Source organism: Pagrus major, chromosome 5, assembly GCF_040436345.1.
Source record: "Pagrus major chromosome 5, Pma_NU_1.0".
NCBI classification, from domain to species: Eukaryota; Metazoa; Chordata; class Actinopteri; order Spariformes; family Sparidae; genus Pagrus; species Pagrus major.
Window position 1 is genome coordinate 25,646,909 of NC_133219.1, and position 23,588 is coordinate 25,670,496.

Here is a 23,588-nt window from a genome sequence, read left to right on the forward strand (position 1 = left end):
TTATAGGAGGAAATTGGCTCCAATCAAGCGCTGTCCACAGGGTATGGCATGGCATTGCAAAATGGAGTGATAGCCTTCCTTATTCAAAATCCCTTTTACCTTGTACAAATCTCCCACTTTACCAGCACCAAAGCAGCCCCAGACTATCACATTACCTCCACCATGCTTGACAGATGGCGTCAGGCACTCCTCCAGCATCTTTTCACTTGTTCTGTGTCTCACAAATGTTCTTCTGTGTGATCCAAACACCTCAAACTTCGTTGAGTCTGTCCATAACACTTTTCTTCCTGAATCTTCCTCTGTCCAATGTCTGTGTTCTTTGGCCCATCTTAACCTTTTCCTTTTATTGGCCAGTCTCAGATATGGCTTTTTCTTTGCCACACTGCCTAGAAGGCCAGCATCCCAGAGTCGCCTCTCCACTGTGGACGTTGAGACTGGCGTTTTGCGGGTACCAATTAATGAAGCTGCCAGTTGAGGACCTGCGGGGTGTCTATTTCTAGAGACTCTAATGTACTTGTCCTCTTGCCTAGTTGTGCACCTGGGCCTCCCACTTCTCTTTCTATTCTGGTTAGAGCCCGTTTGTGCTGTTCTCTGAAGGGAGTAGTACACACCGTTGTAGGACATCTTCAGTTTCATGGCAATTTCTCGCATGGATTAGCCTTCATTTCTCAGAACAAGAACAGACTGTCGAGTTCCAGAAGAAAGTTCTCTTTTTCTGGCCATTTTGAGAGTATAATCGAACCCACAAATGCTGATGCTCCAGACACTCAACTAGCTCAAAGGATGGCCAGTTTTATAGCTTCTCTAATCAGCACAACAGTTTTCAACTGTGCTAACATAATTGCACAAGGGTTTTCATCAATTAGGCTTTTAACACGATTAGCTAACACAATGTACCATTAGAACACAGGAGTGATGGTTGCTGGAAATGGGCCTCTGTTCACCTATGTAGATATTCCATTAAAAATCAGCCGTTTCCAGCTAGAATAGTCATTTACCACATTAACAATGTCTAGACTGTATTTCTGATTCATTTAATGTGATCTTCATTGAAAAAACAGTGCTTTTCTTTCAAAAATAAGGTAACATGAATCTAATCTAATCAGTTTGTGGTATTCTCTCTTAGTTTGCTCATTGTTGTGTTTTGAGTTATGTGGGGTTTTTGTAAAACATATGGCAGCTCTGGCAAAAAGGCCTTTGCTTTTTAATTCTAGGGATTGCCATGAAAACCTGGCAATTATAACAAATGTTTTAAATACCTTTTCTTCCTCTGATATTATAGGTAATGGAAATATATAAATGTTATAAAAAATGTGGCCAATTATCCCAGGAATGACAAAAGATATGCCACTATACAACAAAGAAAATCCCCAAAAATGCAAGCTGCTTTTGCCAGCAGACAGTATTTGAGGGAACATTTTTCTTTAAATAATTGTCCACAGTTTCATAGTGGAATCCTGCTACTGACTAAATGGTTACATTAAACTGGTCACAGCCTATTTAACACTGTCCTTTTGATCTATTCACCATTTATTACCACTCTGTATGCTATGAAATTGAATGTTCCCGAGGCCAAACCATTTAGTTCTTTCAAAGTATTTTGTGACTCTCGGACTATTTGACCCCATATGGATTTTCATATTGGTGGAGTCTTGTGGGGTCAGAGGTCAAGGATACTACTCTGTGAACATAGTGTAATGCCTGTGGTCAACATAACCAGCTGTTAGTGGCATTGTTCAACACTGCTCAGCGTCTTTCTTTCTAATCTTTTCCTATGTTCTTTAAAAAGCAATGGGCATTTTGCCAGTGTACTTCCTGCATCTTCACTAACAATCCCACCGAACATCCAAAACACACACACACACACACACACACACACACACACACACACACACACACACACACACACACACACACACGCACACGCACGCACACACAGTCAGTGCATGCACACATAAATACACAAATACAAACTCACTGGGGGGTGTCCAAAAGTTTCCGGTCCGGAAAGCCGGACACAGAAACTCAGGAAACAATTGGGTGTCAGAAAGGTCCTTGGGCCTGTCTCACTCACATTTCCCCGTTGTGTGCCACTGCTTGTGGAGCTGTTGTTGCATCAGCTGTTTTACAGTCCACAGAAACAACTCTCCATTTGGTTCCCCCTCTTCCTTTGTTGACAAGGAAGGAAGCTGGCATCATTTTATCCCAGGATGGACGTGTTGCTATACACAAAGCGAGATGGCATTGATTTATTCCGATAAACTGAGTGTTAGTCACTGTTATAAGACCTCAGGCACTTTGAGGATTATTTTGTGTTGTAAGTGTCTTGATAGCTATTCCAAGAAACAGTTGAGTGATGTGCACGTCATAAGGTACCATGGAGATTCATATGGTGGATCCAATGTACCGAGGCTGTCAAGGGTCTCAGCCAGACCTGTGGCAACATTTGCTGCATCTTATCCCCCACCTTTCTCTCCCCAACCCCTAAGTTCCTTTCCTGTCAACTCTCCAATTTTCTATCAAATAAAGGCACACAAAGTCCCAAAAAATAATGAAATAAAAAAAAATAAAAAAAAACCTTTTGATTATAATATGTCGGCAAAATGAAACAAAGCCTGGCTTTATCCACTATTGAGCTTTCTGTACTGCAAATTCATGTAATTTAGTGCATTTCAACCAGATAGGCCTCATTTAAACTTAAAATGTCAGAATATAGTAAAGTAAAAATACTTGTCTAAATGAAAGTAATGAGCTGGGGAAGTTTAAATGTGATATCTTTCACTAAAATGTTTCCCCTATTCACCTCTAGTGCTTTGATTGAGGAGTTAATTATTTTTTATTGCCATGTAAGACACAGTGGTGACTTATATTAAGTGATTTGGTTGCTGTGTGATCTGACTTTGAGAGTGTTTGCCAACCAGACTTGAATGCTGCCTTGATGTAATCTCTTCACAAGTAAACTCTACGTCTGAGAAACACAAACTTTGCGGGAAGTAGTGCAGCGTGAAGGACAGAGGCCAGCATGCTGTCTGGTTTCAGGACTTCTTGCATAATCTGACTCCCTAAATGAATAGTACTAAGACACATACCCATACAGTGTGAAAACCATGCAAGTCACAGGGAGGTCAATATTAGGCTTCTTCTCTTTAAAGATGTCTGAGTGTGATCATTTTGGCATCATATTAATGAAATTTCTTAAAAATGTCAAAGCAATTTTGACTATTCTCACATAATATTGAAAGAACATGTGTTAGTTTTGGCCTATGGTGGCTGGCTTGTTGCGCCATTCAACACATCTGTGTAAAATTTTAGCAGCTCATCGCATCAAGGGTTCATTTTCTGCTCTGTTTCTTACATGTTGTGGAAGTCATAGTCCTTTTGCATTCTTATATATTGAATGTTGATACCTCCTAACTAATTTAGTGGATAGTGGATATTTAACAGTGCTGCTATGAAGGATATATTATATGTCCACAATTACCATATCTAGGTCTGGAAGGAACTCTTTTTTGAAACTGAAAAGCTTGTGTGAAAATTATTCTACTTTTACACTTGACCCACTTTTTAAGAGGCATTTTATAGAAATGTGACTATTTATATGCTGCAATCAGCATTCCAGATGTCAATGTTTGAATTTTATTATGTGTGGAATCCAGTTCTATATAAGCTTATGAATAACTCTAAGACAATAATATAGATCCAAAGGTCAAAGAGTCATGTTGTAATTGTTTTATGACAAATAAAATCTGTTCTCTGAACTCTGCAGTGCAAGTTTCTACGTGTTAAACAACTGTGTGTTGCAAGGTTATGCTGGTACTGTAAACTGAAATGGAGCATATATCTCAGAAGCACAAACATCTCCTGATTGCTTATCCTCATTTAATCACATTCAAAAAAAAATCCCCTGACCATACAAAATCATCAGTGCTGATGTTGTGATGAAATGTGCAAAGTTTAAGGGGTGTGAAACTGAAGACACGCGACTCTCTGATCCTCCTCTACCTGTGGGTATTGCAAAATAAGCATGAGGGCATTCACAACCACAAAAAACAAGTATATATACTGTAGCTCCCTTTTTGAGCTAATCAGCAGACAACACTGGCTATGAATCCTCCCTTTGAGTCCCATCACAGAGAGTGACTGAGACAAGTCAAAGAATATTTTTCCTGTCTACATGCCCTCATTGCTTGCTAAATTCTGAAGAATTACGAAGTAAGTAATGCTGCAATAATTCTCCAAAAAGGAGTATAATATGTTGCTGTCCTCAGCTTTTAAACTGTTGACATGATTAAAGGCCATGAAAAATCAGCTTCCTGCAATGAGTTATGGGGCCCGTCATAAACACAAACTTAGTTGCTAAACTTTAAATAGTTCTGATCATTTCAATTAAGAGATTTGGTCCATGCTTTTCTCACTGGTTTGGAGTGAGAGGGGTTCTGTTGGAAAAGGTGATATACTTCAGTGAACCAATCAGGGTTTAACAATATTGAGTTATTTGTTTCTGTTACAAGGCAACTGTCAATCAAATCTGATCAAACTATACCCACACAGTGAGTGAAACACAGAAGCACAATTTTTTATTTTTATTTTTAATTTGTTAAACTTTTTACGCTTAAAGGCCAAAACTTTAACTTTGATTGTTGCTTATTTAGTCGTGAATATTTAAAGGTGCAATATGTAAGAATTTTAGTTTAAAACACTCAAAATGTAACTAAAATATCAACAGAATGTGGGAAAATAACAGTTCTGACATTATGTCAAAGACATCTATGTATAGCGTGGCAGAGTTATCAGCTGAAGTTAGCATGCTAAGCCCCAGGCATGAAGACCTCTTTCTCCCACCAACACTCAGCTAACTGATATAACAAGCTAAAGTAGCTACAGTCATGGATGGGTAATCAGAATAAAGCTAGCAGGAGTTAGTAGTTACTCTAATGATATGCTGCCCCAGTTTGTTGGGAGTACGAATTCAACAGGTGGCCAATTCTTACATATTGCACATTCAAACCTGCAATAATGGATTATTTGGCCACTTGGGGGCAGGAGAAACAAATTGTGAGCATAGATAACACATCATCACCTTTTTAGTTGATATAATGAACTTATTAAGAAACAGTTGCTTATTTACACATCCAGCAGTTACTGAGCAACATCTACCATTTCTTTGGAGTCGTGGTCGTGCCCACCTGATGAATAGGCTGTCATCAGTAAAACATCCAAATAGGGCATCTGTGCAAGCAGCTTATTACAACCGATATTTACGTTTATTGTTAGGTGGTGACCTCTGGTGACTGTAGTAGTTGTTACGGCAGCAAAGGAGGAAATCAGGTGAAGTAGTGTAAAGAAGGATAAAGTCTGCAAGGAGAAGAGGACTGCGTGGAGGACAGGGTGGATGGATGGGTCAGCAAATACAGGACATTCATTCAGGATACTGCTGCTCATTTCCCGTGTGAAACCAAAAGGCAACAGTAAGGTATTTTAACAAAGTAATGTAGTTACCTTATATCACTTATGTAACGTAACTTCTTTAACTTGAGATACATAAGTAACACCAGTAGGCAATTTGAGGGGGGATGCCGTCCCCCTTGTTAGCAAAATTACCAAAAAGCATCCCCCTTGTTAGCCTGCCATCACTCTCCATCCGCTAGTAGCAGAAATTGTGTTACAAATCACAAGCGGCCGCGATCGACGGCGCACAGTGGAAGCCGCAACAAGCTGCACAGAGCAGATCGCGTCGGCAGGAAGTCAGAGACACAGGAACGGCATAGAGCATCCGGTCAATTTTCAAAATAAAACACCCTGTGCAGACTTTCGATTGTATAAAAACGAAAAATGACCAGATCAACAAAATCTGGGCCAAAGGCTTGGTTCTGAAACGTTCCCGCTGGGTTCTCTTTATACATCATGGTATGATGGTACGTCATAGAGCAGCTTCCGGTGGATTCCCAGCGTGTCTCTCGTGTAGAGGAGCACAACAAGTTTGCTTGTTCTAAAACTAAAATGTTACTTTTTGTAAGTGTTTTTAGTGTGCCTGTTCAGAACATGGTGGCTTATGTTATGTTGGTAATTGTCATTTTTGTGCTGGTTTATAGTTTAACCATTAGTGAGGTAGCTGTTACATTTCCTGACACCAGCTGTTTTATTAGTTGAAGCGCGCTCTGCTGGACAAACTATGTCATTACACCAATTTTAAATTATCCCAAGCATGTTTTTCTGCATTATAGTTTTTAAATATAAGGTTTTCATAACGGTGCATATCGGACAATATATACGCCGAAACTGATATATCTGTGATAGGCTAATATCGGCCGATAAAATCGGCCTACCGATAAATCGGTCAGGCTCTACTATTTTGCACAATGTTCATTGTGTGTCCTTCAAGGATTTAGATGGTAAAAAATTCCAAGGGGTCATGTGGGTCATGTAACTTAAAATGACCCTGCTTGTAGTGTATTGTGAGAAACATGAGAAAATCCTGCCTGCATACAATTTAAAGGTGTATTTACTCATTACTTTAATACAGTTATAAAAATGCAATTGTAGTAGGGAGAGAAGGAAGATAACTGGATCAAATGGAATTGTAGCATTAGAGATGTCACAGTTATGGTTAAGGCGTCAACAATGTCCTTTGGGAGGTGTACATAGGTGTGTCGAGGCAGGGTGGTGCTCCCATTGAGCCATCCCCCCTGTTAAAAATTAACAAATCACCTACTGAGTAACACAATTATTTTAAGTCAAACCATGATCTTTTCTTAACCTAACCAAGTAGTTTTGTTACCTAAACCTCACAAAACTGTGACTGTATGACAAAGGTTTGTGTGCCTGTATCCGGTACGCTGCAACAGTCATGTGGTTCTAGGGACATTGATATATGTTGTTTTGGAAGTCACTGGCAATCAACCTATTCAATCTAGGTATGAGGACGTGTTGCTAGTGAGGACATCCAGAGAATTTAAGTTCAATATCCACCCTCTTTAAGCTTATTTATGGTCTCTCCCAAATTCTAAGTTAAACATCTGGCTTTTTAGCTGCTACATACTCAACTATGTTCTCCAGCTAACATTGTCTGACTACTGTTTGGTTATCCTGATCAGTGAACGTTCGTTCGCATTTTTAGAGTAAATATACTAAAATATTTGCATAATTTACCCATGTCAAAGTATCCTTGAGCATGATACTGAACCCCATGTTGCGCCTGATGAGCAGTTGGCACCTTGCATAGCAGCCTCTGCCATCAGTGTCTGAATGTGTGTGTGAATGGGTGAATGTGATAAGTGCTGTAAAGTGCTTCGAGTGGTCAGTAGACTGTAAAAGCGCAATAGAAATGCAAGTCCATTTACCCTCATCGAATCACTTTAATTTTCTTTATTCTAATATAAATATCGTAGGAATGCAGCTTAAGAAAATTAACATGACCAGCAATGTAACATCCAAACATATGTTGCATCCATTTCCCTTGTTTCCTGTAATCTCCTGTCCATCTGTGGCTGTAATTAAGACACAAAGATACCCAAAATGAACTTTAAAAAAAACCTGTTAACCTTAGGATGATTAAACAAGAACTGCTTCAGTATCCATTGTAATGTACCCATACATATTGGATCACACTTCAGAGTGAAGAGCTTCAAGACCTAAAGGCAAGTTGATTTATGTTGTGCCTGGAATCCCACAGTAACAGGAGACATTCTGGTTTCCACCAGGCTTAGCACATTTTCACAGTGAGCCCTCTCTTTAGTTTGGTTCAGTAACCATCATCAGCTGAGTTAACATCAGGGCAAAGCTTTCCTAACACCACAGTGTAGGGAAACACTGATGGCGGAAATGCAATGAAATATGTTTCTATTGAAGATTCTTAAATTTTGAATCTCACGTGCCATCACACTGGAAGGCAATAGCATTATTCAGGTATTTCAGAAGGTTGTAAACATACCAGTGTGATGTTGTTCAGTTTTACTTTTGTTAATGTTGACAGGTCTCTAAGGTAAATTCTTCACTTAGGTTGGAACCAGGGAAAGTTATTCTGCTGAATCCGTTGAGGAAGTGGTGTTCATTTTCAGCCTGTGCCAAAAACAACTGACTGCTATGCACATGCTAATCTCGTGTCTTTTTGGCAGATCAGGATATATCAACAGCCTGGCTCGACACACTCTCACGCGCCTTCTAATCATTAACTGATACTCTAACATTAACTGTTTGGGTAGCTTATAAACAAGCACAGATAAGGAAGGAAGGAATTCACCCTATGTATGTAATATTATTCATAATTTGTCCTTCAGTTTCATTATTATGACTAGGTTTTCATTTCAGCTTTCTGCTCCTTTGGAGTGTGGTTCACATGTCTGGAAGCATGACCTTGAAGTTTGTGTGCATAATGAACTGGCCAGGTGTCACTCTCACTAAGAACACTATGCAAATTTTGCGCATGAACTTATTGACACTGAATGAGGACTTCTGGCTACTCTTAATTTCCTAAGAGAAGCCAGAGGAACACAAGTGTTTTTTTTTTATTATGCTACCCTTGCATTCTAAATTAAAATTCATAGTCTTCCTAGTTTATATTGGAAAAACACTTATTATGAAGGACTGAAATGCTGTCCTATGTATTGTTTTCACTTTTCCAGGTCTTTCAGGTCATTTATGGACATGCTCAAGAGAGGGCATGCACTCGGTTGTATAAAGCAAGGAAATACCACAGAATATGGTCTGTTCCAATATAAATTTGCTTTCACAGCTAATTAAATGTAAAACAACAAAAAACATTTAAAACTAAGAAGCAGACTTTAAAACTATGCTAACCTTTTATCCACACTGGCTGCGTTGCTGAGCTGCTGCACCTCACTTTTGTGTGTGTCCACACAGACAGCTGTGCTGCTGCAGTGCAGCTACTGCCTGCCATAAGTTTTTACATGGAGTTTGCTTTTGATAATTATCAATAAATATGGTGACATGATTTCCTTTACTCCCGTTGAAAGAGCGATAAAGCGGAAGGGAGAAAGAGAGGGAGGGAGGCAGAAAAAAGAGAGTGCACAGGAAAAAAACTGCCACCTGTTGTGTGTATTCTCTTCATGTGACATATTCTATAGATACAGACATAAAAACTTTAGTGAAACGGTCGTTTTCTCGTATGTTTTTGCTGAGAACTGCCCGTGTGTTGTGGAATCTGTAGATGACGCTCCACTGCAGCCTCGCTTGACACGCTACTCACGCCGGCAGTGTGGCTGCTCTAAACTGTTAACATGGTTGCAGAATGAAAAGCAAGACGTTCCGGCACGCACATGCGCTGCTCACGCAGCCAGTGTGCCCAGCTTGTAAAGGTCCAATGTGTAGGATTTAGCGGCATCTAGTGGTGAGATTGCAGACTGCAACCAACTTAACACACCTTATCTATCTTACGAGTTAATTCTATTACGAGTTAATTCTATTTCTTATCTCTTATTATATTGTTTATTTTTTACTTTTTATTATTGTTTAAGTGTGATACTGTCCTTTGGCTGCTGTGACTAAGGAATTTCCCCATTTGCGGGACAAATAAAGGATTTCTGATTCTGATTCTGATTCTAACCCTCCTCTATGGAGGGTTGCTTGCCCTCTCTAGAGCCAGTGTTTGGTTTGTCCGTGCTGGGCGACTGTAGAAACATGGCAGACTCTATGGAAGAGGATCCACTTTCTCTGTAGATATAAAAGGCTCATTCTAAGGTAGGTAAGGACTTTTATTCTCAAGTAATTATACACTAATATGACCAAAATATTGAAAATGTAATGCATAATGATTATTATTTTCATTATATTCCATTTCTGCCAATAGATCCCCCTAAATTCTACCCACTGGACTTCAAATGGCTACTCCAGCAATCCCCTAAAATTAATAAGAGAGAAATACTTTAGGAAAGGAACGGCCCTAGAATGGCTTGAATTCTTGATCCCAAATTTTCACAAAACACAACTCAAGTTTCTTTCATTAGACCCTCCCTGCCTTCACAATGACTATCTCTTTCAAATAATAAATGTCATGGTACTTTATGCAAAGTGCTAACGTACGCACACTAACATGTTCACAGTGACAATGCGAACAAACATGTTAGCAGGTACAATTTTTACCTTTACTATCTTAGTTTAGCGTGATAACATGCTAATGTTCTTTTATTAGCATTAAACACATCAAAGTATTGGACAATTTGAAATTAGACACTTTGAAATTAGACACCAATGAGTTAAAGTCAAGGCATTACCAGATATTGGATTTATCCTTTGGGGAGAATGAATATCTGCACAAAATTTACAAATTTGTCTAAGAATGGCAGTAAAACATTTTTTTATTGAATTGTGATCTTAAAATTGAAAGTCAAATCAATGAATTTAGAGAATTGTGACACCACTGGTGCATGTACACCTCTACAGATGTGACCACACATAAAAGGAACATTGTACAAGGTCACTGGAGTGCCACTTTAGTATATTGTTGGAATGATCACAAAAACACTCAAGTTTTATTGAATGTTTATTTATATGAAATATACAGTTTTGTTTGGAATTCATATACAAACTTTTACAAACATGAATAATTTAATCATAAAAAAGACTTAAACTGAAAACAACTATACTGGAGTTTTACACAATGGAGCAACATTAAGAGGCAAACTTGGGACAATGGGTTAAACCAGCCTAACCGGTTCTTAGGTAATAATCTAGAGACATGCTTGAAATTCAGTCCAGAAAAGTACCATGGCTGCATAACAATGCTGCACTAACACATCCAGGAAAACTGGTGAAAATGAGAGGGAGAGAAGAATGTTACATAGACGAAAAAGACAAAATAAAAGATAAGGTGAGGGGAAAACATAACCACCCATGTGAAAGATTTCACCTTTTCAGTGAATCAATACGAATACATTCAATAGATGTTACATTGTAATGTATATCCCTCTATTTCGCAGTGGTTTCAAGGGCATTTTCACTTAAAACAGATGCTTGTTCACATGAAACCATGGGGAAATACTTTATATTAATGAAAACACAAATATTGCTGACTTTATGCCTCATGACTAAAACATATGTCAAGAGAGTATTGATCTGTTAACCATGGCTGCCTGTAATAAGCGGTACTTCAGTCATTCATGCCAGTGCGAGCCCCCAAATGCAAACATGAGCATCAAGGCCATGTCCTGAGCAGAGCTGTGTTTGTGACTACTGAAGGGCTTTCAGCCAATATTTACATAGCAAATACAATGAAGTGAAAGGGTGCTATGGAGACAAAAAGTGAGAATACTGTTGCTGTAAAAGTTTTGTTTCCATTATGCACTTTGAAGCTAGAGGGCCCAGGAGCCACAGAGTGACACATGACATGCTGTAAACAGCAAACCACAACAATAAAGTGTATGTGCACTTGACCTTGAGCGTATTCTGAGAGGCGTCTACTATTTGTCACAATGGGAGGATCATTTCCAAAGCTGCTTAGATCAGAGGTGTCAAAAATAAAGGAATACAAATCTTAGTTTGGAGCTACTCTCTGGCAGGATATTCAGATTTTGCTACAAATGCTTGCGTTTGTAAAATTAATAATTTTCCTTTTAAAGTCAGCTCTAGGTGGTTCTAGACTCCAGGTGTTGTCTATGCCTTACTGATTACCGCTAGTGCAGTCACAATTGCTTACAGTCAAAATAAACAGAAATCTCAGCCACAACAACTTATCAAGGACTTCACAAAAGAAACACCAAAGAAAAAATGAGGGATAATTGGCCCTTAACCTCCTTCATTTTCTTTAAACAAATGTTTGGCTCAGGTTTTAAGAAGACAATCTGCACTGAAATGGACTTTGAACTGTCCTCATTTGGTGGAAATGTGCAAGGGGAGAACCCACGTAGCCAGTGAATAAAAGCTACAATGTCCTTCATTTTAATAAATATTATGAAAACACCAATATGGTGAATATGCATATAAGAAACTACATGAAACCAAATAAATGTCCACATATAATTTCTTACCAGCCTGTGTGTAAAAAAAAAAAAAAAAAAAAAGACTCATGGAAAACAATTATTGGTTTGGACATTACAATAATTGTGGGGCATATGGTTTCTCAAACTGTATAAAAAGACATAAATAGAGCAGATGTTCAATACTCTTAGTACTATTCAATAGTCCATGTCAAGATTAAGGACATATTTGATCAAGAGTTCATAGGAAGCTCAACTCATAAAAATAGTCAGTGAAGTTGATTTTCATAGAACATGAATTTGAAATTTGATCTCATCTTTACAGTCTTTTATATCAGATGCCCAAAAGTGCTAGGGATGTCAGACATTATTTCAAACAATTATTACTATACATATACTTCAATATTTGACAAACAACAGAAGATCAAGAGTCTGTATTTTCTTCTTTTGCATATTCCTCTACAAGTTTCTCATAGGAGTGGCTGTGCTCTGAACAGTCACTAGTGAACACAGACCCTTCAGATTCAGAACTCTGTTCCTCCTTGGAGTTAGTTTCAATGTTTTCATCGCATGTAGTGATGGACAGTTTTGCTTTAGAATCATCATCATCACCATCGTCATCATCATCATCCTCCTCCAAGTTATTGCTGAGAAAGTTCTCCTCGTCTATAAAAGTAATGTTTGCATTTTGAAATGTAAGAGGATGGTACTCTTTAGAGTCCCATGTCCTTCGACCACCTGCTCCACAGTCTCCCACTCTGTCCTCAAGGTCAATGTCCTTGTCAAGCTGGTTCTCATACATTTGGTCCTGGTCAAGTTCTAGATTACCCTCTACATGGTCCTCTGTTAGCAGCAAACCATTATCTGAGCCCAGGAGGTAATTCTTGGACTTTGAAAAAGCAACAGTGACGCGGTCACTGAAACTATAGCGTCTCTTTTGGCGTGGTGAACGGTCCAGACTGAGGATGGTATGACCGTTAAACATGGGAGCGTCATTGCAACTCTTGGAACGACCAATCTCTTTGGCTTTAATTATGGTGTTGACGCTGTTGCTGTTGCCTCTGCCATCTTTTTTGGTGCCAATCTGCTTAATCAAGTCATTGTAGCCTTCTTGCTTCTTGGACAGGAAGCTGAAAATGTTGACGTCATTAGGAGTGGGTGGCAAACGAAGCGAAGCCTTATGAGACTCTTTGTAGTGCCGGAGCTCATCAAGAGATAGCTTGCGCAGCTTGCGGCGTTTCTTGAGTGCCTTGTGGGCCTCAATCACCATCCGCACTTTCCAGTTGAAGAACAAAGAAAGCCAGGCCAACCCCAGATAAATCCACACTTCTACAAAGTAACGATACAGAGTTGGGTATTCCTTATTTGGTTCCACACCTGCAAGGACAAACAAATTAGTCAATGATCATTTGAATCCAAAGGTCTGGCTTGTACCTAAGAGTTTCTGGCTAAAGTTAATTAACAAGAAGTATTTATTTCTCAACTTACCTGCTACCAAGTCCCCAAAGCCAATTGTGGTCAACGTGACAAACGAGAAGTACAGGCCTTCAATATATGACCAACCCTCTTGGGACATAAATACAAAAGGTGGAAGGACTAAATGGACCAGCAGACCCCAGAGGAGAAAAATAGCTGTGCAGGTAAACTGAGCCTTTCTCTGGAAAAGAGCAATGAAAAAAAACAACAACTTGGCTTTAGGTGAAGGCTTTGTGACACCACAGAGAAATTCAAGTACTTTTACCAGAAGTGGGGAAAAAAAATCTCAGATATACTTACCAGTGAAAATCCCTTCTTGGTCAGATACTGGCCAAGGTGCTTGGCTCTGCCACCAAAGAACTTTCCAAGCTCACTGATCCATGTAAGACATAAAGGCACACCAAACAGCCCATAGAAGATGCAAAATACACGGCCTGCTGACGTTTTAGGAGCAATGTTCCCATATCCTTTAAAGATTGAAAGTAAGAACAAAATGGTTAGAGTTATGTTGTTTCAACTACCTACAGCTATGTAGTCTCTTTAGTACGGCTTTACAGAAGAAGAAAATTAGAAAAACCATGCCCCAAATACAATTTTTTTTCTGTCTGCAATAAAGTTTGTCTCATGGACCAAAAGTAAGATGGCTACAAAAGTTCAGCTCAGTGAAGGTTTTTGCCAACAACTGTAACATTACTAAGTCACACTATCTGAAGCATTTAAGTCAAGTTTGACAAACAACTAAAAAATGGGTTTGCTTCCACATCAGAACTAGATCTGCCACTGCTGAATGTCCAAAAGTACTTACCGATAGTAGTGATAACAGTGGCAGCAAAGATAACAGCATTTGGCCAGTTCCAGTTGTTGAAGGTCTTGCTGCCAGTTATAGTGACCCCTTGGCCTGCAGCATCAGACACCACCTGAGGTCAGATATTAAAGACCACATAAGCTGAGTATAAGCTTGAATTCAACTCACTTACAGTGAAATTAATGGATGCAAAACAAATGAATGCCATCAGTTGGAAGTTATGAAATAGCCCAATCAGGCTAAGATAAAGGAAGACAGGAAGTTCATCATGTGTAGGCTCCATTTCTTCCACCACTTCCTTCCTGTGATATGTTGATGGTATCTCCAGTGGTACTGATGAGCTGAAACGACACTCAAGCACCCTGGAGAATTGCTGTTAACCTGAGGGCTTTATTGTTCAAACCACTGCTTACATTGGGTGGGAAACAGGAAGACAAGTGCCGCATCCCTAAACAGCCATTTCATAATCATATGATGATGCATGGAGTTAAAAAGCATCATGTGGTTCTTCAGTGGTTGCTCTTGCTTATGGTCATTTTCCTTTTACGTGATCCAAAGTTGCACTGAATATCGACCATACAAGAAATTCTCCAGGAACACAATTTGTACATAATCCAAAGGCAGTATTTGCTTCTACCCCCAAGAACATGGGATACATCAGCTCACTGTAAGGACATTTTAGTGTTGTTGACATCCAAAGGAGACAGAAAATGCTTAATCAATCATTCCCAACCATATGTGTGCTTGAACAGCCACAACAGAAACTGAACTCCCCCTACTGGGTATTCACAAACACCCGGCCATGTGTGGTGGGACAATGCATTCCCCCCAGGGCAAAGTTTTTCTTTCTCAAAATGTGCTTGAAAGGGGGGAAAAGTGCAGGGGCTGGCTAAATCCACATAAGCCCTTAAATACTGGAAGATACTTGGTTCTTTAATAATAGCAGGTCTGTGACAGCTCTGCTCTGTAATTACAGCACAAGGGGAGGCCATTCTTTTGTCTACTGAAACAACACAGTTCCTCCACTGGGCTTTAGGAAGACAGCAGTGATGACCAAGTTTGTGTTAGAACCATGACCAGAAATTAAAGAGGAAAAACCTCCCTTGAGTCGAGTGTCCTGCTTACGCACTTTCACATTTGACAGTCCTCCTCCACAGCATGTGTAATTATTGGTTACATTTATACGTATGGGTAACCTTATTATTGTCCATGTTCAGGCTAAAGTCCTATTCGTCTTAGGCTGATACCCTACAATTGCATATCCCTGTTGACCTGATGAACCAGTTAACACTACAGTCTTGTAGTTCTATCAATCTAACATAGGGCTGTCCCAATACAATTTTTGGGGCTTCAGTGTGAATTTTTCAAGAACATTTGAAGCTTTGGCAGCAGGGGTGAGGGATGCATTATTTACTTAAATATATTTATATATATATACATATATAATAGCGTAATTATGAGTCTAATTTTTTGCACAATTGGTGATGCCACTAATGAAACAAGGAGACACGCCACAGCAGTGTGTATCAAACCAAGAGCAGAGTACTTTGGAAACTTAATAAAGAACAAGTGAACATGTGTGTTCACTCCTCAGTTCTGCCCACAGAAAAAAGGTAAAAGGCATCATCACATGTACACTAGGTTCACAGCACTGTGGCTCGTACTAATGAAAAGTGATAAGGCATTTACAATAACACAGCTGCACAAGTTTTATAAAATGAAAGTGGATATCACATTCATATAGGCTTTTTTTGGTAAATCCTTAAACAACGATCATTGATTTCACTTACTCATCTGTTATTTTTCATCTGCCAATTTACGCCACAGGGGATTGTTATCTATGTGAAAAAAGTGATAAAATGTTAAGTTTTTGCATCATATGACACATCTGTGGTCTGTGTGTGTGCTAAGCTCTGCACCATCTTCTGAAGAGGGTGATTTGCACCTGTTCACAGTCTGTCTGCCAGATAAAAAGTGCTGAAGTTTGAGACTTGCAGAACGCTGATTCAGAGTAATACAATGAGGGCAGAGTGCAAGCTAAATCATGGGAGTGTCATGACCTCAATGTATGTTACTTCAGTAGAGGACAAGGGCTTACTTAAGAGGTAAACATGTAAATTCAAATCTTTCACACAAGCTAGGGAGAAGTATTTTTTTTCCTGGGTCCACAAAGCACTCACTAGTGAAAAGATCCTCAGAGGTCAGAGGGTCAGCCACTGGTCAACCCATGGTTGCCCCAGGTCACAAATGACCCTGAGAATAAGGCAAAAACACACACTGGGGGAGACAGATAAAAGACACTTTGTGTCATAGTGAGCCCAAACTAGCTGGGGAGGAAGTTGTTAAACAGGCTTATCTGCAAGCCACTGGACAACTGGATATACGACCAGGGCTACCAACATGGATATACTCTTGCTCAACTTTTTACGATAAAATGACTGAATAGAGTGTTTAGGAAGAGCTCATCAGACTAAACAAATTACTGGAAAGCTATCACGACATTGGGAAACACCATCTGTAGGAGATGCTTCACTGGAACTGTATTTCTTCTGTAAATGTCGAAGTTAGTTCTGGAAAATTAAAAAAGGAAAAGCAACATTAAATAATCCTGCAATCTTAGCAGTCATAAATCTCAAATGATGTTTGGCAAAATGGCATTTTGCCAAGGCACAACCAGTGCATGTCAAATGAGATAAGGAGAGAACATATCTGAAAATGAAACCACAGACCTAAAGTCTGCCTTGGCTATAAATTATGAACTAAATACTAACTCACACTCTGTGATGGTAGACTGCATGATTGAAGTAGTAGAAGACTAATTATGCTTGCAAGTTATACTTGCTTTTCCAAAAGTTAACACCTTGGGTTGTTGACTCATCACTGTCAAAAATGTCCGGTCCAGTAAAATACAATCAACACCTAAATGAAAATGCCAAACATTCTCTGCTTCCTGCTTCTCAAATATAATTACTTAATTGTTTAATATCATAGCAAACTGTGTAAAAAATACACAACATTTGCAGATATCAACATGGAGTCTGACATTTTTTCATATTTTTTACATTTTAATGACTAAATATTGAATAGGAAAAACAGTCAATAGCTTGTTTGCTAATGAAAGTAATTACATAACATTAATTGCAGTCCTAAATATGATACATCAACTGTAAATCATCACATATCTCAGGTGTTATTATTATTATTATTATCTGACAGAAATATACACAAAAGTTGCCAAAAAATGGTGCAAAATATCACTTTAGGCTATGGCGGATGTAGGTACAACATGACAGAATGCTACAAGCACAACATTTCTGCTAAAAAAAAAAAAAGGTAGGCTGTGCACTGCAAGTTGCATTAAATGGAAAACAGCATCAGAGAGAAAGAATGCAAGACAATCTGACTTTTTTTTTTTTTTTTTTAAATCCCGTTTGAATTGTGCCATGAATTACACATATGATGTTACATCAGTCACACTCTTCAAATAAAGGATTCCCTTACGTTTGGTAAAACTGAAAATATTGCCAAACAGCAGGCACAGCAATCTGCCACACTCTGATAACCCAAGACCAGTAAAAACCACAATGACAAACTCCAACTGTTATCAGGACATACCACTCCAGTTCCTAGGTATTTTTCCACTTAAAGCACAACACGACAACAGCTGCTTGTGGAAAGGATTGACCAACTTCAAAACAATTAAGTCACTGCAGCTCTCCCATGTCATTATGTATAGATTTCTGATAGGAGATGGATGGGTTGCAAACAATGCATCTGGAAAACAATGCTAACAATGATTTCACTGTGTGCACCAATCAAAGATTTATGGTTTGAGATGCCATTTGCATGACTATTCCAATGCAAAAACCAATCACACTTTCACAAATTAACATTGAGAGGATCTGGTGTTGATTCAGTCAAAGCACAGACAACATATGTCCATTTTACAGCTTTCTCTGGGTTTGGTAATGCTGTAAAATTCCCAGACAGTGAAAGGATTCTTACATCTGTTAAGAAGAGCATATTAGACCATTAACAGATTTTTCTGAGTGGTTGTTTTAAATTGGGCTGTTAATACTGCATAAGATTGAAATACTTAGTTCATTAACATCACATATGGCAATTTTCTTTATTCCCCAATGTCTTTGTTGAGCAGGTAAACATTTATGAAAATTCCACTCAATTGAAACCTTGTATGGGCCTGTTGAAAGGTCATTGCTGAACTAGGTTAACCTCCAGAACCATGTGGAGTGGCTGCAACTGGTCTGCTGACTAAAATGGTGACAATCTCACATTGTACTGACAATGTACAGTGCATGCTACCATCAGGGTCTGAAGTAAAATCTGATTTGGCACACTCACAAATAAAGACATTTCTGTCTTGCTAACTAATTGCCTAAACCCAAACTCGTGAGATTAAAATACATTGCCACCTTCCATGACGTCAATGTTATAATTATTTTAACACAATTCCAAAAGGGAAAGAAAGAGTTGACTATCTCAAGCCAGCGTCCCCTTGACAGCACCCTAGGCACATGACAAAGTAACAATCCCCCAAAACAGAGTGCTACTTCATCCCCTTACGCTTTTTTCATTCTTACCAGGGGCCATGTTTCACACATGTGACAGCAGTGTGTTGAATAGTGTTTGCAAACCTCCACACAAACGTGATCTTAAAGTCATGTGCAGCAGGAATACGATGCAAAAAATCAAATCAAAGAACCCAATGCTCCACTGCAGAAAGGAAAAATTTGAAGTTTGTAACTCTGGTCTCAGTTCAATTCATTACAGGAGATCTTCTGATAAAAAACAGGCAAAACCTCATTTTCAAACATATTACAAAATGCTGTAATTTTACTTTAACACATAGCAGCTGAGCTTTCTTTGTAGAATTTAATCTGAATATTTCCACCACCTTATGTTTGAGTTTTGCCAGTGACATGCCATGCTGTGTATGAGTTTAACATTTTATAGTATAGATGAATATAGATGATAAAGGAAACTGCTCACATTTGAAATTTATTACTAAATTACTTTTGGTTTCTAGATCTTGCTACAATTAGCAGCACTGTTGCCAGAATAAAATCTAGGCATTTTACATTTCTGCAAACCACAGACACATCCAAATTTGTATGGACCATATCAATTCCTATAATCATTCCTATAATTGGTGTCACACCATGTTAACATTACATGTATATGACTTGACTTTAATGTCAAGAAGTGGAGTGGATGGTGGTACCTTTAAAGCTAGGTGAGATGGTTGCCAAGCTGGAGACTTTTTGTAAGTGTCAAATGCCTGGATACTTTTAACGAGACGTTGCAACATTTTCTAAATCCGAAACATAAACCTAAAGCAATGTAATATTCCAACATAAAGAAATATACAGTTTCAGCTTCTCTGTGGTTTGCAGACACCTATACTGCCAACATTGATTCTGGTTGTGATTAGCATATTAAGAGAAAATTAGTCATTTTAATAATTGATTAACTGCTTCAATCATTTACTGGTTCCAGATTGTCAAATGTGAGGATTTGTTGTTCTTCTTTATCATATACAACAGTCAAATTAATATCTATGGATTTAGGATGCTTGGTCAGATAAAACAAATGGAAGGCATCACTGTGGGCCCTAAGAAATTGTGGTGAATTTTTTTACTTCATAGACAAAACAATCAAGAAAACAATCTGCGGATTAATCTAAAACTAAAATAATTGTTGATTAAGTCCTACTTTATAAACATTAAATTATTATTAATTGTTTGTGTGATTTGAAAGGGTCCCCCTGACTGTTCCGAAAACTTAACAGTTATCTAAAGCATAATCTCTGCAATTATCATTTCAACAGAATAGATTCAGTGTGGTACGCTCTTTCTTCTGATGAGTGCTAAATGTAAAAGTTTTAGGGCTGTAATGATGAAAGCACCAAAGACTGAAACTGAGGAAATTATGAGACAATTAGGAGTTTTAGCAGTCAGTAGGAGCTGTTTAAACACTGCTTTTTGACTACTTTTTGACTAAGACATATACAAGTATGGTTTAGACGTTAGAATGCATTCTCCTGCCTGTGTCCACTGTGCTTCTGGGCAACGCTGAAACACATGCTGCTTACATTAAATACCACCACCAGGACGCAGCTCTTATTTTCAGTAGAGATGATGTGCAGCCACCCCCCAATGAACTTTTATAACTTCTTATAGCTTCTCAAGTGCGAGCATTGATGGACCATAAAATCCACTCTGTAAACGGTGACCACTTCAAGGCTCCTATACTTAATAGTAAACTCCTTGTTAATAAAACAGAGGACTAACTTTTACAAGAGTGTTGCCTTCTCTTGTTAAGCCCGCTTATATATTTTAATTGTTAACAAGCTGAGCAAAGTTTCCACAATGGAAACCTGATAGAATCTCTGCTCCTAATGGTAACTCAAGGGTTGAAACACTGTAGGTTTATCTGTTTAAATATACAGACTCCAAAGCCTTTGCAGCAGGTGTCTTGGCAAACACCGACAGAGGAAAAATACAGCTTGTTGACTACTGGTCAGGTAAACTCTAGAATGATGATAACAGGACAACATGCCTGACTGTAACTGGGGAAAGGGTTAACATGTGATTTCATATTATCTTGTGCCTTGGAACCCCACAGATGGTATTATGTGGTCTTTGTCCCCCAGAGAGCACATGGGAGCAGGAAATGGTTCAGTTTCAGTTCAGCAACCTCTTTGAGTTCAACCAAAAATCACAGCTCTTTCAGCTGCTTTACAGGAGTTAATACCTAACAGAAATTTCAAAACTGTTTGAACTGTTAATATTCCTGACTATATTCAGAAGCAGACTTGGCTGGAGCAGGGATTTGGCCATTACAGAGATGCCACAAAATGGGGGGAGGTTCATGGGCATATCCCTTTCAGTCCCCCCAACACAAAAGGAAAAGCAGAAGGAAGCAGAAGGGGGTGGGGGGTTATAAATCTCCCTAATACTGATGTGGGACCAAAAAGGGGGACAGGTTGAGACATGTTTCTGGCCATATTTGCAAAAAGCCAAAAAAAAAAAAGTATTTCTCATTTCAACAGACACAGAACACTGTCAGTGTTACAAGTGAAGCAATGAAAAACATAGAAAAGGGTATTATGTACATAGGACTTCAATCATCTTTCTGCACTCCTTGGTGAGGGATTTGCCTGTTAAGATCATATCTGCTTGTCAGAAAACAAACATACAAATCAAGGTCATAAAGCCTACACATTTCAAGAAAGTGAACAAACAACAGATCACGGGGAAAACACCTGTGAAATCACAGGAGTGTTGACTTACTACATGTTCACTCAGTGCTGATGGTAAAACCACAGAGGTCATATGGCACCAGTTAAGGAACTGTCATCTTGACAAGAAATTGGCAATGGAACACCATGTACTGCAGCTTTTATAGAGCTGAGGTTACAGATTGGCCCTCCACACCCAGGATCATAATCACTGCTCCAGACAGTCAGTCTGTTAGTTTTACAACAGAAAATGAACTCAACAAGGTAATAAAATAATTATCATCCTTAGGCAGGAACCTCACTAAAGATAGTATCAACACAAGATAATATCAACCAGTCCGTCCAGGGAATTTTAATAATTCAGGGAATTTAAATAACAGTCTATATGACAAATTGCTGTTACAATATTTTAAAGTTCATGCTTTCAAGCTGCTAAACTTAGAGTAGATGTGTTGACCCACAATGTCATTCTTCAGGAGTCTTGTTAGTGTTTGGTGAAAGCTTACATACCAGCTGAGGCTCATTTAGCACTCATGTGTCACCACTTTCAAGTAGCTGCAATGCATCCTTAAACACTGATCAGATGATTCACTTGGAAATCATCACCATGTGGACTAGAATAAGAGTGTAGCAGTTACCGTGGTTTGCAGTAGGATGTGTTGCAGAATTCAATAGGAAAAGTGTTCAGTTTAAGAAGCATACCTCTAATATTTTGTCCAAATCATCTTGCGTCAGACAGGGATAGTCCTCAAGTATTTTATCCTTCTGGGCGCTATACTGCTTTGCAGCCAGCTTCCAATTGGGCTCCTCCAGGACTTGAAAAATTGCTGCCCCAATGGACAGGTAAAAAATAATGGCAGAAGTCAACAAGGGGCCTTTATCTACCATACTTATGTGCAATGACTCAACTTGGAGAACGCGGGACAGGGGAAAAGAAAGAGAAAGGAGGGGGTAGATAACGACAAGTCCCGAAGTTATGCGGGACTCATTCTCTGCAAGTCTTTTGCTTTACAAAATGTTTCTTCTTCCGCGCAAGAGCTCTGAAAAATAAGTGAAAGGTGCCGCTGCAGACAGCATTGGGTTCGAGACATAACAAGATAAAAGTAATCATGAAGCGGGCGCGTGGAACCGTAGCCGCAATAGTACTCTCCCCACGTGCGCAGGCAGAGAAATAGTGTCTGATAAAGAAGTGAACTCTTGAGTAGGGGAGTGGAGAAGAGCAGTGAAGATCCGCCCAGAAACAAAGCGACCGAGGGGGGAGGAGAAGAGGGGGGGGACCCATTCTGCAGTTGTTCTGTTCGTTTTTCTTTTTTACCTACAGGTGCTCAACTGCCACTGTGGTATGCAAAAGTAGACTAAGTTTAGAGCCAAACTTCAAAAAGTGTCCCTACAATACAGTGTTCAAAAGATCAACCACTTTTTGTACACCTGTATTCTACGACAAATGTAATACAATTACACAAAGTTTATTTATGTTGCACTTTATTCAATGTACTAATGTAATGTGGTGTTAAAATCGTACCTTTAGCAGAGTAAGAGCTGGTGATATAGAGAAAAAAGGTAACTTGCTTAAGTACTGTACTTAATTACAATCTTGTATTTCCTATTTTCTGCAATGTTATACTTCAACTCGACAACATTTTGTAGTCAAATATTGTACTTTTTACTCACTACATTCACTCCAACAGCCTGCATGTTGCATCAGAGCAATTGAAAAAGAAAAGAAAGTTTAATATTGGATTCGATAATCAGCCAGGCCAATAATCAGTCGACTGTTTAGCCTACAGTATATACATACATGTAAATAATTTACTTTTACTTGTACTTTGATACTTAATTTCATTGATTTCCAGAAAAATACTTGGATTTTCAAGTAGGCCTACATTTAATATCAGATACTTCAAGTATTATGAGTCTGGGCGACTTTCACTTTTACCAAAGTAAGATTTCAACATGATATCTTTTTCACTTTTACTAAAGTATGACTTTTGTGTACTTACAGTAGGGCTCCACTAGCCTCAATAAAATGTCTTAATAAATAAAACTGTCTTTAATCAAAATTAGGAGATTTTCATTTGAAAAGCAAAAAGAGAAGTAAAACAATTTAAAGACAAAA

General features: G+C 38.7%; 1 protein-coding gene across 1 annotated transcript; it reads right to left on the minus strand.

Annotated features, from left to right (window-relative positions):
- Positions 1-10,485: 10,485 nt before the first annotated feature.
- On the minus strand, positions 10,486-22,595 carry kcnk5a (potassium channel, subfamily K, member 5a). Its single transcript, XM_073467192.1, has 5 exons — positions 22,175-22,595; positions 14,212-14,323; positions 13,707-13,873; positions 13,419-13,587; positions 10,486-13,307 (listed from the first exon to the last, which is right to left on the minus strand). The coding sequence occupies exons 1-5, from the start codon at positions 22,358-22,360 to the stop codon at positions 12,355-12,357; spliced, it is 1,587 nt and encodes a 528-aa protein (XP_073323293.1). The 5' UTR covers positions 22,361-22,595; the 3' UTR covers positions 10,486-12,354.
- Between the last annotated feature and the right edge of the window lie 993 nt (positions 22,596-23,588).